Raw genomic sequence first — 14,312 nt, 5'->3', positions numbered from 1 at the left:
GGCGGGGGGGGCCTGGGGCGATGATCTCCCCTCCTGGGGTTACCAGCTCTATGGGTCCTGCCCTTCTTGGCAGGCTGCTGTCTGGGCCGAGTCTTCCCCACTCCTGGCTGAGGCCTCTCCCTGGCCCCACTGGCTCTGGGATTTGGGAATGGGGAGGAGGCTGTTCTTTCGAGCACGTGGTGAGCAGCCCCCTGGGGGGGTGTTCCAGCCTCTTCCTGAGAGCTCCCCTAGGCACCCCAAATCTGTGTCATTCCCCACCCCCTGCCCTGGCCCAGCGAGCTGGTCTGGCACGTTTTAGCTGTGGTTAAGCCAACTGTCCTGGCTGCTTTGTCCCCCCATCTCTGTGTGTCAGCCCTAAGGGCCTTCTCACACCGGCCTGGCCCTTTCTGCCTCTCAGGGGCGACAGAAATTGGCCCGCTTTAATGCCCGAGAGTTTGCCACCTTGATCATCGACATTCTCAGTGAGGCCAAGCGGAGACAGCAGGGCAAGAGCCTGAGCAGCCCCACAGGTGGGAAGGGCGTGGATGGGGGCGCGGTGGTGGGCACTGTTCCAGGATATTCTCTCTCATGGCTCCCTTCCGGGGGTGGCATGATAGATGGGCCGTGTGAGCCCTGAGTGACAGGCCTGTGCCCTCAGACAACCTCGAGCTGTCTGTGCGGAGCCAGAGTGACCTGGACGACCAGCACGACTACGACAGCGTGGCCTCAGACGAGGACACAGACCAGGAGCCCCTGCGCAGCGCCGGTGCCACTCGGAACAACCGTGCTCGGGTCTGAGTGCTGCCCCTCCCCACGCCTCCACCAAGGCCCTGCTCCATCCTCTCGTAGCTCGGGGCCTTGGGGACAAGAGGACTGACCAGCTCACGTCTCCTCCTGCAGAGCATGGACTCCTCAGACCTGTCAGACGGGGCCGTGACACTGCAGGAGTACCTGGAGCTCAAGAAGGCCCTGGCTGCCTCCGAGGCAAAGGTGCAGCAGCTCATGAAAGTCAACAGCAGCTTGAGTGATGAGCTCCGGAGGCTGCAGCGGGAGGTGAGGATGGGGGCCTCCCAGGGCCCCAGTGCGGGGAGGAGTTACCCCCTCCTGGAGGTGGTGGTGCTGCCTGGAGCATCCGGAGTGTCTTGACGCCACTCTCACTCTCAGATCCACAAGCTGCAGGCCGAGAACTTGCAGATCCGGCAGCCGCCGGGGCCAGTGCCCACAGCCCCACTACCCAGCGAACGAGCGGAGCACATGCCCATGGGGCCTGGCGGGAGCACCCACCGCAGAGACCGCCAGGCCTTCTCCATGTATGAACCGGGCTCTGCCCTGAAGCCCTTTGGAGGCCCACCTGGGGATGAACTCACCACCCGGCTCCAGCCTTTCCACAGCACCGTGAGCTGCCTACGGGCCTCGGGGTGGGGGTGGGGGGGTGGAGACGGGGCTGGGACCACTGCAGGGCCCTCCATGACGCCCACTGTGCCACCCCCAGGAGCTGGAGGATGACGCCATCTATTCAGTGCACGTCCCTGCTGGCCTTTACCGGGTAAGCAGCGCCTGAGGGAGGTGGGTCCGTTCCCACAAATAGGTTGTGAGCCCCAGTAGGTGTCAGGCTCTATGCTGGACGCTGGGCACAGGGATGACTAGACACACATGGTCCCAGTCTCACTGCAGGGAAGCCGCAAGGTGGGTGGTGGGGAGGAGGAGACTGACTCCAGCCCTGCCTGGGTTTCAGGTCCGGAAGGGGGTATCGGCCTCAGCTGTGCCCTTCACTCCCTCCTCCCCACTGCTGTCGTGCTCCCAGGAAGGAAGTCGCCACTCGGTAATGTGCATCCCCAGGGCCCGAGGGATGGGCTGAGTGAGATGTGTGTTTGGGAGGTGATAGGGGGGGGGGGGGGCGGGGGTCTGTGAACGTGCACCTTACCTGCCACCCCTTCCCTGTACCCCTCCAGAGCAAGCTTTCCCGCCATGGTAGCGGCGCAGACAGTGACTATGAGAACACGCAAAGTGGGGACCCGCTGCTGGGGTGAGGCACCCGGGGGAGGGGGGTGAGTGGCCCCTGAGCGTCTGTGAGGGTGTAGGCAAGCGGCCTCACAGCTGGAATGCCTCCCTCTCCCCTCTCTAACCCCAGCCTGGAAGGGAAGAGGTTTCTAGAGCTGGGCAAGGAAGAGGACTTCCACCCGGAGTTGGAAAGCCTGGATGGAGACCTCGACCCTGGGCTTCCCAGCACAGAGGATGTCATCCTGAAGACGGAGCAGGTCACCAAGAACATTCAGGAATTACTGCGGGCTGCCCAGGAATTCAAGCATGACAGGTATGGAGGTGGGCGGAGGCTTGTATGGGCTTCTGGGGTGTTGCAGAGGGTAAGAGAGGGACCAGTGTTCCACTGTCCCTGGGAACCTTCCCTGAGAGCCCTCCTAATTACCCTCCCCTCCCCCCATAGCTTTGTGCCGTGCTCAGAAAAGATCCATTTGGCTGTGACTGAGATGGCCTCTCTCTTCCCAAAGGTACAGGGGCCAGAGAGGGGAGCAGGACTGGGCGGCACCTCAGGGTGGGGCAGGGCCTCAGGGCTGGGCAGGTGTAGAGAATCTGACAACTACCTGAGTGGAGCCATGGACACACTGGGCCATATCATGGCTCGTGGTTTGAAATCCAAGGCCCAACTCCCTCTGCCCCAACTCCCTCTGCCCTCCCTCCAGAGGCCAGCCCTGGAGCCAGTGCGCAGCTCCCTGCGGCTGCTCAACGCCAGCGCCTACCGGCTGCAAAGTGAGTGCCGGAAGACGGTGCCCCCGGAGCCTGGCGCCCCTGTGGACTTCCAGCTGCTGACTCAGCAGGTGATCCAGTGCGCCTACGACATCGCCAAGGCTGCCAAGCAGCTGGTCACCATCACTACCCGAGAGAAGAAGCAGTGACCACTCTCCCTGCACCCTCACCCGCACCCTGGGACCTCACTGGCCATGGGAGCTGGGCCACTCCAGACACTAATCCCCACCCCAACAGAGCCGCTGGCACAAGTACCCTTAGTGCTGCCACTCTCTCCTGGCAGCCAAGTGCCCTGGTGCCCGTCCCCCTCAAGCCCCCAAGGATGGGGAGGTGAGGTGACAGGAGCTTCTGTCCCCTACATTCCATGCACCTCTCCCTGTACATAGCATCCCCTCCCCCTCTAGTGTGCCGGGGCCTGCAAGGCGTCACTCCCAGCCCATTGCCCTCTAGGGCACCCTCAGCAAAGGGTGGGGTGGGTACACTCCAAATGGGGTGGTTCCCTTACATGCACCCCAGCCCCATGAGCCAGTCCAGCCCTATTGGGGGCTGAGCGGGGGCATCCCCCCTTGTACATAATACCTGTGGATGTCCCCACCCTGTAGCCACCAGCCCCCTGCTGCTCTCCTTCAATGCCAAACGGCCCCAGCCTAAGGCACAGGCCCCAACCTGTGTTCCTGGGGTCCCCAGCAGCAAACACTGGAAAAGTCTTCTTTTTTCTCTCTCTCCTCTCTCCCACCCCTTAATTTTAACGTTGTGGTAACTGAGTGTCCCTGCGTGCCTGCGTGTGAGTGTGCGGGGCGGCAGTGCCGTTCCGGAGGCCTGGCCCATCTGGAGTTTTGTGAGGGGGGTGAGGGGACCAGAGCAGCGGGACCCGTGTTGGGCGTTGGCCCCTCTCCCCCATCCTGGGGCTAGGGACTCCCGGGGTAACCAGCTGGGGTCCTGCTCTCTGCCTCCCCTCATTGTTCCCCCCACTCATACCCTTTCTCTATGAACGTAAAAGGAAAACCACTTGGCTCCATCTCTCTTCCCCTCCCTTGTGGAGGGGGATCGTGCTGGTTGGGGCAGAGAACTGAGCACCTGAGCCTGGGGCTGGCTCCCCGGGGTCCCTGACTCAGCTGAGAGCCCCCTCCCTGTAACCTCTGAGAGGCCAGTGCCTGCAGTATCTGGGTCCCTGGAGCCTGGGCTGCAGCCTGGGAAGGCTGAGAGGCAGATGGCAGCGCCCACCAGCTCCTCTCCCCATCCCACTTCTGTCCCGGGGGCCAGGCTCTACCTGTGTGGTGGTGGTGGTGGGCTGAGTGTCAAGATGTGTGTCATGTACATTTGTATCAAAAATAAATAAGTGACCATGTGCCCTTTCTGATGCTTAGGGAACTGTGGGAGGGATTGGGGAGGTGGCAGACGTGAAATGGAGAAAGACCAACCTGGCAAAAGTATGAAGCAAGTGAAGACCACGACTCTTCCAGCCCCTGTACTTGAGGGAAGGGAAGCCCCTGTCATCTCTTAGAGGAGTCCTGGAAATAACAATGTTTCAGTAAATACCACCACCATCCCCACCACCTGCTCACCCCTGGTGGTGGGAGGGGTCTATCACGCTACTAAACCCCAGTGTCTGAGGCCAGGCTGGCAAGAGGAGACAGGCCAGTGAGTGCCCAACTTGATACTAGAAACCCCCTACCTCAAACACGACCCAAATGGCCTAGGACAATGCCCTGGGTGGGAGGTAGTCTGTGTGGCAGATGCACAAGCTCAACTCCAGGCTCTACTAAAATAATTTAATAAGAAAAACGGAGTTTTTGCAACGGAGGCTGAGACAGCTCCTTTTTCTCTCCTCCCTTTCCCCCTCTCCATCCCTCCCAGCAAACCACACACTAAGGACCAGCCCTTTTGCAACGCTTAGGCAGGACTGCGCCATCTGGCCACCAGGGGGCGGCCCTGCGCGCGGTCCACGTGGCGCAGCCTCCCGGCGGGAGGAGGAGCCGGACCTGCCACAGTGGCAGGGCTGGGGCAGGTCACTCGGAGCTGTCCCCATCCGGGCCGCTGTCCGGCGTGGGCGGGAGGAGGGGTCTCCGGCGGGAGCGCTTGACCCGGCGAGGGGGCATCTGCAGCCTCCGCTTCAGCACCGCTATGGGCAGGGTGGGGAGCTGTCAAGGGCAGGGAAGCCATGGGGAGCGGGGCGGGGCAGGTGAGGAGGGGAGCTTCTCACCAGCCACTGTGTCCTGGCTGTCCACTGTGGGCTCCCAGTAGATGCTCTCCCCACGCCTGAAGTTTCGGTGCAGCCGCGTGCAGAGCGTGGCCAGGGTGAGCAGCACCAACAGGAAGGTCAGGGACATGGCAGCCCAGGCGGCCTCCTCCGTGCGCGGGGTGGGGCCCCGGGCTGCTGGCGGAGGTGCTGCTGCCCGAGCGGCCGGGGAAGCCTGACTTGGACAGGCACAGACCCCTGGGCTGCTTTGCCCTTTGGGCGCCTGAGCCTCTAGCCTGGAGCTGACACTGCTTCCAGGCCCACCAAGCAGCAGTGGGCCGGTGGGCACAGATGGGGCATTATCCCTTGCACCCTGGGGTCCCAACATAGGCTGCTTGGCCTCCATGCTCCGTGGGGAAACAGAGCGGAACCTCAGGGCTGAGGCGGTGGGCTGGAGACCAAGGGCAGCCCGCAGCCCACGCCTCTTGGCACCACTAGGAAAGAGCTGCCTAGGCCCTCTAGATGCCACCTCTACACCTGGGGGCCTCCAGCTCCGCAGAGTAAAGGCCAAAGCCGTGGCCTAAGAGGAGAAGAGACAGCAGTCACCCTTTCCCTGCCCAGTGACACCACCACCCTGGGCCACCAACCCAATGACCATCAAGCCTGGCCAGCACCCCTCACCTGCACGCACCCTCTCCGGCACAGCCTCCCTCTGCCCGGTGTTGGCACCAAGGGATAGGGCCCAGAAAAACTGTCAGAGCGAAACCATGCTTTCTCCTTCTTTTGCTTCCACCGCCTCCTCCTCTTCAGCCAGTGGGCAGCCCAGGCTGGCTCTACCCATGCCATCTCCAGTGCCACCCCCCATGCTGCCAGTACCAGGGGCTACGAAAGGAGGTAACTGTTAGAGCTAAGACAAAGATGGGGAGCAAGCAAGAGGAGGCCCTGAATTCCCCTTGCCCTGCACGTGGGGCTGCAGCCCCTGCCAGTGCCAGACAACCACCTTTCAGCAACCACTTACCCGATCCTGGGTGAGGCTGGAGTCAGGGGCCAGTAAGGGCTGGGCCACGCAAATGTGGGCCAGGAAGGCAAGCTGGAGCTTCAGCCAGGGGTGGGCACAGGGATGGTAGAGGAAGCTGACATCCTCAGCCTGGAGGAAAGGCATGGAGACATCAAGCCAGGTCCCTCCCTAAGAATCCCAAGTTCTCCCATCCTGGGGAGCCAACTTAAAGGGACTCCCAGGATGGCCAGATGACCCTTCCACTTTCAGGGCTCAGGAAAGGACAAAGTGCCCTGGATACTGGCGTGCACCCCCTCTTGCCTCTGAGCACTCCTTTCATCCCTCCTCTCCATGCACTGCCACCCCTCAAAGCTCACAACTTCTGTGACAGCGTGCGTGGTTAACCACACTCTCCAGCTATATTTCTCTGGACCTGCCACGGTGGCTCTACAGGGTCCCAGTCTAGACTGTAAGCACCCCCCAAATAGAGACCAGCTCTTCTATGTATTGCCCCATCTATATATTCAATCTCATTTCCCCAACGCATCCAAATACAGGGCACAAAGGCAGCAGGTGCACAATCTCAGGTCTTTGATTGAGCTGACCTAACGCTCAGCACTTGTGCCAGATGCTGTAGGAGATGCCAAAAGAGAACTCCTGGACTCCGCTTGCAGGGAATGCAAAGGAAACTCAGGGGAACAGAACTGATGCAAATGAAAGCACAAACTAATAAAACTCAAAAGTGATTAGTTGTTCAATTACGAGATAGATTATAAGCATTACACAAATTTGGAGAAGGTGATGAATAAATAAGGGCTAATATGATCAGGCAAGGTCTCAAGAGAGAGCTGACTCCTATGCTGGGCTTTGAAGATGGATGGGGATGGATGGCAGGAGGGCAGGGAGCTGCCCCCTTCAAGTCAGGATACGCCAGGTGTTGAGGGGAATACGCAGGTGCAAAAGTACAGCGGTGGGAATAAGCCTCGAACTCATATGTGTGGTGAGCAGACCAACAAAACGAGAGGAACCAAAGATGTGGGGAGGTTGGATGAGGTTTACTTAACGAGGTAGAGCCTGAAAAACTAGACAGGGGAGTATGGCCATGATAAGGCGAGAAATAAGGAGCCACTGGTTTCTGAACAGTGGAATGAAAGGGCTGTTTGGGAAAAGGAATCAGGTGGGTGGCATGAGCTCTTTTGGCCTGGAGCTATTACAAGGATCAAAAAAATAGATATTTCAGAAGGAAAACCAAAGGGACAGAGAAGCTATCCAACCACTGGCAATGAAAATAGGCAGCCACACAAGGTGAACCCACAGTTTGGTTGGTAACCTGAGGTACACACACTCCTTACAGCTTCCTATTTTCCAAAGTGCTGTCCCACACTATTTGTTAACTCCTCATGGGGAGGGACGTTACTAATAACCTCTCTTACAGAAAAATGAGGCCCAGAGAAGTCAGGAGACTTCCAAAGTCACACAGCAGAGCTGGAGCACAGGTTGTTTTTTCCTACTACCCTCAGAGTTTCCCTTGCAGCCTCCTGCCCACACAGTCAGCTACTCAACAGGATTCCTGACAAGCACTGCAGAGGACCAAGGCCTGTGGCTCACTGTCCTGGGACTAAGAACATTGCCTCTTACTGGGGGGAGTGGTAAAGAATGGAGCTGATGAGCAGAAAAGGTGGAGAAAGCCTGCGAGGAGGTCGCTGTTTCCAGTGCAGACACTGAGGATGCCTTCTGCTTGTACTTACCTGCCGTGGACTCACCCGTGTGTAGGTCACTCTTGGCGACACCTATACAGGGGGAGAGAAGAGAGCTTAGAGGCCAAGAGGGACTCTGGGGGTGGCGGGGGGGTGGGGAGAGAACAGCAGGCCCGTGCCGTCACGTTGGAATGGAGACGTTGGTGGCTTGAGGGCCGGAGGAACCGGCAGAGGTGCTCAGAGGGTGGCTGTGGAAGGTGCCGCGAGGCCAGGGCGGGACTGGGCTGCCCCTTCACACTCCTCTCTCCCACCGCCCTCCAGGCACCCACCTGTGGGGGCAGAGGCCACAGGCCCTCGGGACAACGGGCTCCCGCCTCCTCCGCCGGCTCAGCCACCACCTGTGGGTTCAAGGCGCAGAAGAGCTGGGGCGTTTGGCCTCGGCGCGGGCTCTGCCCTCTCCCTCCCAGGCCCAGCCCTCCAAGGGGAGAACTCCTAGTCCCCTCTAAGCGCGCCACTCCTTCCAGCACGAACTTTTGGCAAAGCGCTTTGAGATCCCGGGCCGAAGCCTTCTCGGGAGCGGGTCGCCTTACCTCACTGCGACCCAGGAGCCCCGCCAGGGCCGCCAGGAGCAGCAGTTGGGGCGGAGGCGGAGGAGGCGCCATCCCGGCCCGCCCCAGCACTGCCCGCAGCCCAGCAAGCCAGGGAGCGCGCGCCGCCTGGCCCTACCCCCGCGTACCCACGCCGTCCGCGTGCCCACGTAGACCCCGGGCTCGCGCGCGCCGTCCCGCCCCGACCCCAGACCGCGCGCCGCGACTCCCCAGGCTCGCGCGCCCCTCCCCTCGCCTCGCCTCGCCTCGCCTCGCCTCGCCTCGCCCCGCCCCGCCCCCGCCGCTCCAGCCCACTCTCGCCGGGTCCCCGCCCCGCCCCAGTGCCCGCCCACAGCCCGGGACAGTACGCGCAAGCGTCCTCAACCCCTGCGCGCAGCGCTGCGAGGCAGGCGGGACCACCTCCTTCGCCCTGGCACTCGTCTCAGCGGGTCTCCGCGGCCTGCAGGGCGCAGCTGCAGCTCCTGGGTGGAATCTTGGAGCGGGGAGGAGGGCGGGAATTGGGATTCCACTGTGAACTAACCCGTGCCCTAATCCTACCCTGTAGGCGAACCCCGCCCCAGTGCCCGCCCACAGCCCGGGACAGTACGCGCAAGCGTCCTCAACCCCTGCGCGCAGCGCTGCGAGGCAGGCGGGACCACCTCCTTCGCCCTGGCACTCGTCTCAGCGGGTCTCCGCGGCCTGCAGGGCGCAGCTGCAGCTCCTGGGTGGAATCTTGGAGCGGGGAGGAGGGCGGGAATTGGGATTCCACTGTGAACTGGGTGGCCCAGGAGGGGAGACGGGTCCGCTCCTTCGGCAAACCCGCTTCAGACTTATCAATGTGATCTGCATCTAGAAGGGGGACCGAAGCCTGAAGTCAGAGCTGCAGAAGGAAGAGGGTCCCCACTCTAGAGCTACACCTTCATCCCATCCCACTCTTGCCCTCGCAGATAGCGCCCGAACCCGGAGGAGTCTCCAAGGGTCTCAGGCCTCCACGCTCCCCAGACCCAGAAGTCCCAGGAAGCTGGAGCCGGGCTGGGGGCTGCTTTCTTGCCCACTTCCGCCTCCGCTTTCGTAATTAGCCCAGCGGGGACCAGCAGATGCCCAGGGAGACTTTGGTCACCGTGAGGTGGAGTCACAGGCCTCGCCCCCAGCAGGGAGCGCTGGCCAGACGTCACCTGCAGCGGGTGCCCGCTCTGCCGCCCTCTCCCCGGTGCCCTTCTCCTTGGCCCGGCTCAGGATTTTGAGGAAAGACGGGAAAGTGGGTGGAGGATGAGAGTAGAAATGCCCAGCCCAAAACTCTGAAATAGAGCAAGACCGTCTCCCACATAGCTGTGACTTGCAAGGGGTATTTCTTACCCTTCCCCCATTCCCCGGTAGTTGCCAGTTATTGAGCTGATGAAGGGACTGCCATCTATCCCCTGCCACGGCCGGGTCGCGGGGTGATAGGCATCCCCCTCCAAGGGCACCTGAGTGCGTCTTTTCCTCCAGCCTATTCTCGGAGGTTTGGGGCTGTTTCTTTTGGGGAAGTCCTTCCTGGGGAACGGTGTTGAGGATTTCCTCTACCTGAAGCCAGGTTCCAGGGGAGCCCCACGCTCCCGGGGTATCGGCACAGCGCACTAATGCAGGCAAGGGAACGAGCATTCCCTGGCACTCCAGCCTCCTGCTGCTAACCCGCGGTCGGGGCACGACGCTGGCCCTGGCCCTCGCTGGCCCTGAGCCGGACCCCCGCCCGGCCGGGTTATTGCGCAGTTGCGGGTGCCCGCGGGGCCGAGGCAAACGCCGAGGTCAGAGAGCACAGCCGAGCCTGGCGACGGAGGTGCGGGTGGTGGCTCCGGCTGCACTGCAGCCGCCCCGCGGAAGCCCGGGAGCCCGCGCCGGGAGCTGCGGTTTAGTCACTTCTCCCTTTTGCTACTTCTCAACAGAGGCCCCTGAGGGCGCAGCGACGCAGGTCTCCCCGGTAGCTGCACACCCTACACACCACGCGGGACGGAGGGGTGGGGGCAGAGGATTCTGAGACTCATCCCCGTCCCCCAAGCCTCGGTCTCCAAGTCTCCCCACTTTTCTGCCCCCCACACCCCACTCCTCGGCTTGCTGCCCTCCCCACTCCCTTCCGTCTCGCCGGCGCGTCCTCGCTCCCTCCCCGTGGCCTCCGCTCCTTTCACCTCTTGCTCCTGCTTGTCGCAATCACTGTGCAAAGGGCCGTGGGCGGGAGTGGGGGGAGGGGGAGGGGAGCCGGGACCGAACTGGCTGCCTCTGCGGGGCCGCGGCCAATCCGGAGTGCACCCCCTCCCTCCCCGCGGGAGGGCCCTGGGCAGCCGCCGCGGCCCGGCGGAGCCGCGGCCAGAGCGGAGAGCTCGCCAAGGGGACGTCCCCGCCGCTGCCGCCCGCCGGGGGCTCTCCGGCCTCGCCATGCCGCCGTGGGGCGCCGCCCTCGCCCTGCTCCTGGCCGCGCTCACCCTGCTTGGCCTGCTCGCCGCGCTGCTGCGGCGCCCCGGGAGGCGCGCCGTCGGAGCGAGGACCCTGCCGGGGGCGCAGGGCCAAGACCACGAGGAGGAGGTGGACGGCGCAGGCCCCGCGGACCAGTTCAGCGACGGGCGTGAGCCTCTGCCCGGCGGGTGCAGGCTCATCTGTAAGCCGTCGGCGCTGGCCCAGTGCCTGCTGCGCGCCTTGCGACGCTCGACAGCGCTGGAGCCGGGCCCGCGCTCCTGGCTCTCCGGGCCCCACCTGCAGACCCTCTGCCATTTCGTGCTGCCGGTGGGGCCGGGGTCCGATCTGGCCCGGGAGTACCTGCAGTTGGCGGACGACGGGCTGGTGGCCCTGGACTGGGTCGTGGGACCTTGCGCCCGGGGCCGCCGGGTCACCAATACTGGGGGCCTCCCGGCGGTGCTGCTGGTGATCCCCAATGCCTGGGGACGCCTCACCCGCAACGTGCTCGGCCTCTGCCTGCTGGCCCTGGAGCGCGGCTACTACCCGGTCATCTTCCACCGTCGCGGCCACCACGGCTGCCCACTGGTCAGCCCCCGGCTGCAGCCTTTCGGGGACCCGTCTGATCTCAAAGAGGCCATCACTTACATCCGCTTCCGACACCCCGCAGCCCCGCTGTTCGCGGTGAGCGAGGGCTCAGGCTCGGCGCTGCTGCTGTCCTACCTGGGCGAATGTGGCTCCTCCAGCTACATGACCGGTGCAGCCTGCATCTCGCCGGTGCTATGCTGCCGCGAGTGGTTTGAGGCCGGCCTGCCCTGGCCCTACGAGCGGGGCTTTCTGCTCCACCAGAAGATCGCCCTCAGCAGGTGGGTAACGGCGGCTGCAGACGAGCAATGGGGGAATAGAGGTTTGGGGCTGAGAATTGGCTCTGCCTGGTTTTGAATCAAACAGGTTTAGAGCAATTTGGGCAAAGTTTTCCTCACACACTTCCTGAAGCGTCCAAACCCTCTAGTCTGGACAGAATCAGGGAAGCAGGTTTAAAAGCCACAGACGGACTCAGCATCATTAGCTAGAGCAGGAACTCCTGACCTGGGGCCCCCTGGCCTCACTCACCTCAGCCCCACCGTGTCCTAGCAACCTGAGCACCTGCCCCACCCGCCACAAGAGGCAGCACCTGACACGTACATCGCTTAGTCCATAGCTTGTCAAATCAGCAAAGAGGGCTCTGGAAGCAATTGTGACTGGTTATCTGTCCAGAATGTTTCCTCTGAGCCTGGAGGTGACAGGAATCAGAAATTTGGTGGTATTTGATTGATTAAAATTCTTTAGACCTGACAGATGTTTTGCATATTCCCAGGTATATACTCAATATTTAATGCAAAAATTTTAAGAGTATTTAAACATTTTTTTTAATCTCCAAAAAGAAAAGAATCTACCACCAGGGTGACAGGGGAGAATTTTCCACTGAGAAGGCCTGAGTGACATTTCCACAGCAAATAACCAGGCCTCTACTTACACTGTTGTTTTCCTAGGAGATGGAAGAACGAGGTCAAAGACATGATGGCAGCAGTGTGGTGTGGCAGAAAGACCTGGGATGTGGGGTCAGACCCACTTGGGTTCAAATCCTGAATTTCCAGCAAGTTAGCTAACCCCTTTGAGCCTCACTTCCCTCTTCAGCTAAATGGAGTTTATAATAACCACTTCCCAAGGTGGTTATAAGCATGAAATAAGATAATGAAAGTAAGGGGCCTGGCACCAATACATGGTGACAATTGTGATTTCTCTTTCTTTCCTTGCCCTATTTTGCCTCCTGTTCTAAGAAGGTCAACCCTGAGCTCAGCAACAGCCCATGTGCTACCATGGCAACCCAGAGCCACTGGAACAGTCCAGGGGCAAGGTACTCTCACATGGCTTAACTGCCAGTTTCCATCCCCAAATGACCACCCTCAGTGCTGACCCTGGGCACCAGCTGGAGGATAAGGTAAGGGAAGTGGAGAGGAAACCTGGGCCTTTAGGAACTGCCCTGCCCATGGAATTTTGGGATTGCCAACTTGGGGCAAGCCTCTTTGAATGTTTGCAGGAAACACCTATCCAAATTCAGCTGGCTAAGGCTGAATTAATCCAAATAAAGGACTGAGCTGCCCATCCTGGCCTCCTGGTCAGGGTGCCAGGCCCTCTCCAGGGAGGTGGAAACAGCAAAGATGTCCCTCTTTCCCAGAGCAGTTGCTCTCAGGCTCCCATTTGGGACCTCACCCAATTAATTACACTCCCAGTCACTTCCTCCGCCACTCAGCCCTCTCTAGGAATACCTGCCCCACTGATCAAGGACACACTCATTTGTCATCAGCTGGATAGCATATTATCTTTTAAAAAAGCAAACAAACTAATACAACTTAAAGTAAGATGTTAATGTTGGGGGATGTCACTTGCTGATTTGGATAGTCTGAGCCCCTGAGTTCTTCCAAGAGAGGTTCACGAGGTGGCATTTCATAGCAGGTTCCCTACAGAGGGTCAGAAGATGAGGTCTGGAGGAGAGCTGTTGCAGTAACTCAGCGGCTGTAAAGTCAAATGCTGCCCCAGGGCTGGGGAGGTAATGCCATGAATGACTGTCCTGGTAGAAACTGTAACACAGGAAGGAGGGAGAAAATACCCTCCCTGATTGTTGCCATGCCAGCCCATGTTGCCAGATCTCCCCATTTCCCTTGAGAAGCCAGATAGATGCATTTTATGTGAAATCTCCTGATTTTAACTGATGGCAATGACATGGAAGTTTTTAAATACATTATATGGCCAAAGAAAGCCTCTGTGGTCAGAATCTGGCCTGTGGGCTGCCACTCTGTAACTTCTGCTGTCAATTTATTTTCCAGTTCTTTCCTCTCTTTCCTTCCTTCCCCATTCAACTTCTTTCGGCCAGGTACGCCACAGCCCTGGAGGACACAGTGGACACTGGAAAACTGTTCAGGAGCCGCTCCCTGCGAGAGTTTGAAGAGACCCTCTTCTGCCACACCAAGAGCTTCCCCATCAGCTGGGACACCTACTGGGACCACAACGACCCCCTCCGGGATGTGGACGAGGCAGCCGTACCTGTGCTATGCATCTGTAGCGCTGATGATCCTGTGTGCGGGCCCCCAAACCACTTTCTGCCAACTGAACTCTTTCACAGCAACCCCTACTTCTTCCTCCTGCTCAGCCGCCACGGAGGCCACTGTGGCTTCCTGCGCCAGGAGCCCTTGCCAGCCTGGAGCCATGAGGTCATCTTGGAGTACTTCCGGGCCTTGACTGAGTTCTTCCGAACGGAAGAGAGGATGAAAGGGCTGAGCAGGCGCCGAGTTTCGTTCCTGGGGGGCCGGCGTCGCTGGGGAACCCTGCCAAAGCGGGAGGTCTCTCCCTCTTCCAACCTGGAGGAGATGTTTAGCTGGAAGAGATCATATACAAGGTGAGACCTGCCCCAGGAACCCGCCAGCCCTGCGAGGAAGAACGGAGCTGGGCATGGCTGAGTCCTGAAAAGCCATTGAGGACTGAATGGGGCAGGCAGCTTCAGCTCTTTGCCCCTGATTCAGCCCCTTCTCTCTTAAACTGGTCTTTGGAAAGAGATGGAACTTCCAGCAAGCAGGCATTCATTTGCCCCTGAGCAGAACTCCTGCCCAGGCCCTGCTCTACACATGCCAACTCATCCTGGTTCAGCA

General features: G+C 60.5%; 3 protein-coding genes across 5 annotated transcripts in view; 2 read left to right on the top strand and 1 right to left on the bottom strand.

The window, feature by feature from the left end:
* GIT1 (GIT ArfGAP 1) overlaps nucleotides 1-4,093 on the top strand; it is a 15,703-nt gene extending 11,610 nt beyond the window's left edge. For 2 of the 3 annotated variants that reach the window (XM_007452445.1, XM_007452444.1), the window contains 10 exons: nucleotides 398-509; nucleotides 638-771; nucleotides 880-1,032; nucleotides 1,144-1,374; nucleotides 1,472-1,525; nucleotides 1,715-1,801; nucleotides 1,932-2,005; nucleotides 2,111-2,293; nucleotides 2,423-2,486; nucleotides 2,679-4,093. In XM_007452445.1, coding sequence (XP_007452507.1) covers nucleotides 398-509; nucleotides 638-771; nucleotides 880-1,032; nucleotides 1,144-1,374; nucleotides 1,472-1,525; nucleotides 1,715-1,801; nucleotides 1,932-2,005; nucleotides 2,111-2,293; nucleotides 2,423-2,486; nucleotides 2,679-2,891 — 1,305 coding nt within the window. In that variant the 3' untranslated portion in view covers nucleotides 2,892-4,093. The remainder of the gene's footprint in view (nucleotides 1-397; nucleotides 510-637; nucleotides 772-879; nucleotides 1,033-1,143; nucleotides 1,375-1,471; nucleotides 1,526-1,714; nucleotides 1,802-1,931; nucleotides 2,006-2,110; nucleotides 2,294-2,422; nucleotides 2,487-2,678) is intronic. The other variant, XM_007452446.1, reaches the window with a different exon arrangement.
* Nucleotides 4,094-4,493: 400 nt separating this feature from the next.
* Nucleotides 4,494-8,421, bottom strand: TP53I13 (tumor protein p53 inducible protein 13). Its single transcript, XM_007452443.1, has 7 exons — nucleotides 8,206-8,421; nucleotides 7,945-8,013; nucleotides 7,667-7,708; nucleotides 5,940-6,068; nucleotides 5,603-5,803; nucleotides 4,946-5,501; nucleotides 4,494-4,864 (listed from the first exon to the last, which is right to left on the bottom strand). Exons 1-7 carry the CDS (start codon nucleotides 8,275-8,277, stop codon nucleotides 4,752-4,754), a joined length of 1,182 nt encoding a protein of 393 aa, XP_007452505.1. The 5' UTR covers nucleotides 8,278-8,421; the 3' UTR covers nucleotides 4,494-4,751.
* A 2,138-nt stretch (nucleotides 8,422-10,559) lies between these two features.
* Nucleotides 10,560-14,304, top strand: ABHD15 (abhydrolase domain containing 15). The gene is made up of 2 exons (XM_007452442.1): nucleotides 10,560-11,492; nucleotides 13,541-14,304. The coding sequence occupies exons 1-2, from the start codon at nucleotides 10,612-10,614 to the stop codon at nucleotides 14,064-14,066; spliced, it is 1,407 nt and encodes a 468-aa protein (XP_007452504.1). The 5' UTR covers nucleotides 10,560-10,611; the 3' UTR covers nucleotides 14,067-14,304.
* Nucleotides 14,305-14,312: the final 8 nt, after the last annotated feature.

Source organism: Lipotes vexillifer, unplaced genomic scaffold, assembly GCF_000442215.2.
Source record: "Lipotes vexillifer unplaced genomic scaffold, Lipotes_vexillifer_v1.1 scaffold216, whole genome shotgun sequence".
Lineage (NCBI taxonomy): Eukaryota > Metazoa > Chordata > Mammalia > Artiodactyla > Lipotidae > Lipotes > Lipotes vexillifer.
This window is presented reverse-complemented; position numbering and strand designations above follow the sequence as displayed.

What these genes read in the sequence shown, in the direction of transcription:
- TP53I13 (XM_007452443.1), bottom strand. Translation starts at nt 8,277, where the DNA reads ATGGCGCCTCCTCCGCCTCCGCCCCAACTGCTGCTCCTGGCGGCCCTG. An exon ending in GGCTCCTGGGTCGCAGTGAG is followed by an intron (nt 8,014 to 8,205) that starts GTAAGGCGACCC and finishes TTGAACCCACAG; the next exon opens with GTGGTGGCTGAGCCGGCGGA. An exon ending in CAGCCAGGACACAGTGGCTG is followed by an intron (nt 4,865 to 4,945) that starts GTGAGAAGCTCC and finishes CCCTGCCCATAG; the next exon opens with CGGTGCTGAAGCGGAGGCTG.
- ABHD15 (XM_007452442.1), top strand. Translation starts at nt 10,612, where the DNA reads ATGCCGCCGTGGGGCGCCGCCCTCGCCCTGCTCCTGGCCGCGCTCACC. An exon ending in CAGAAGATCGCCCTCAGCAG is followed by an intron (nt 11,493 to 13,540) that starts GTGGGTAACGGC and finishes TCTTTCGGCCAG; the next exon opens with GTACGCCACAGCCCTGGAGG.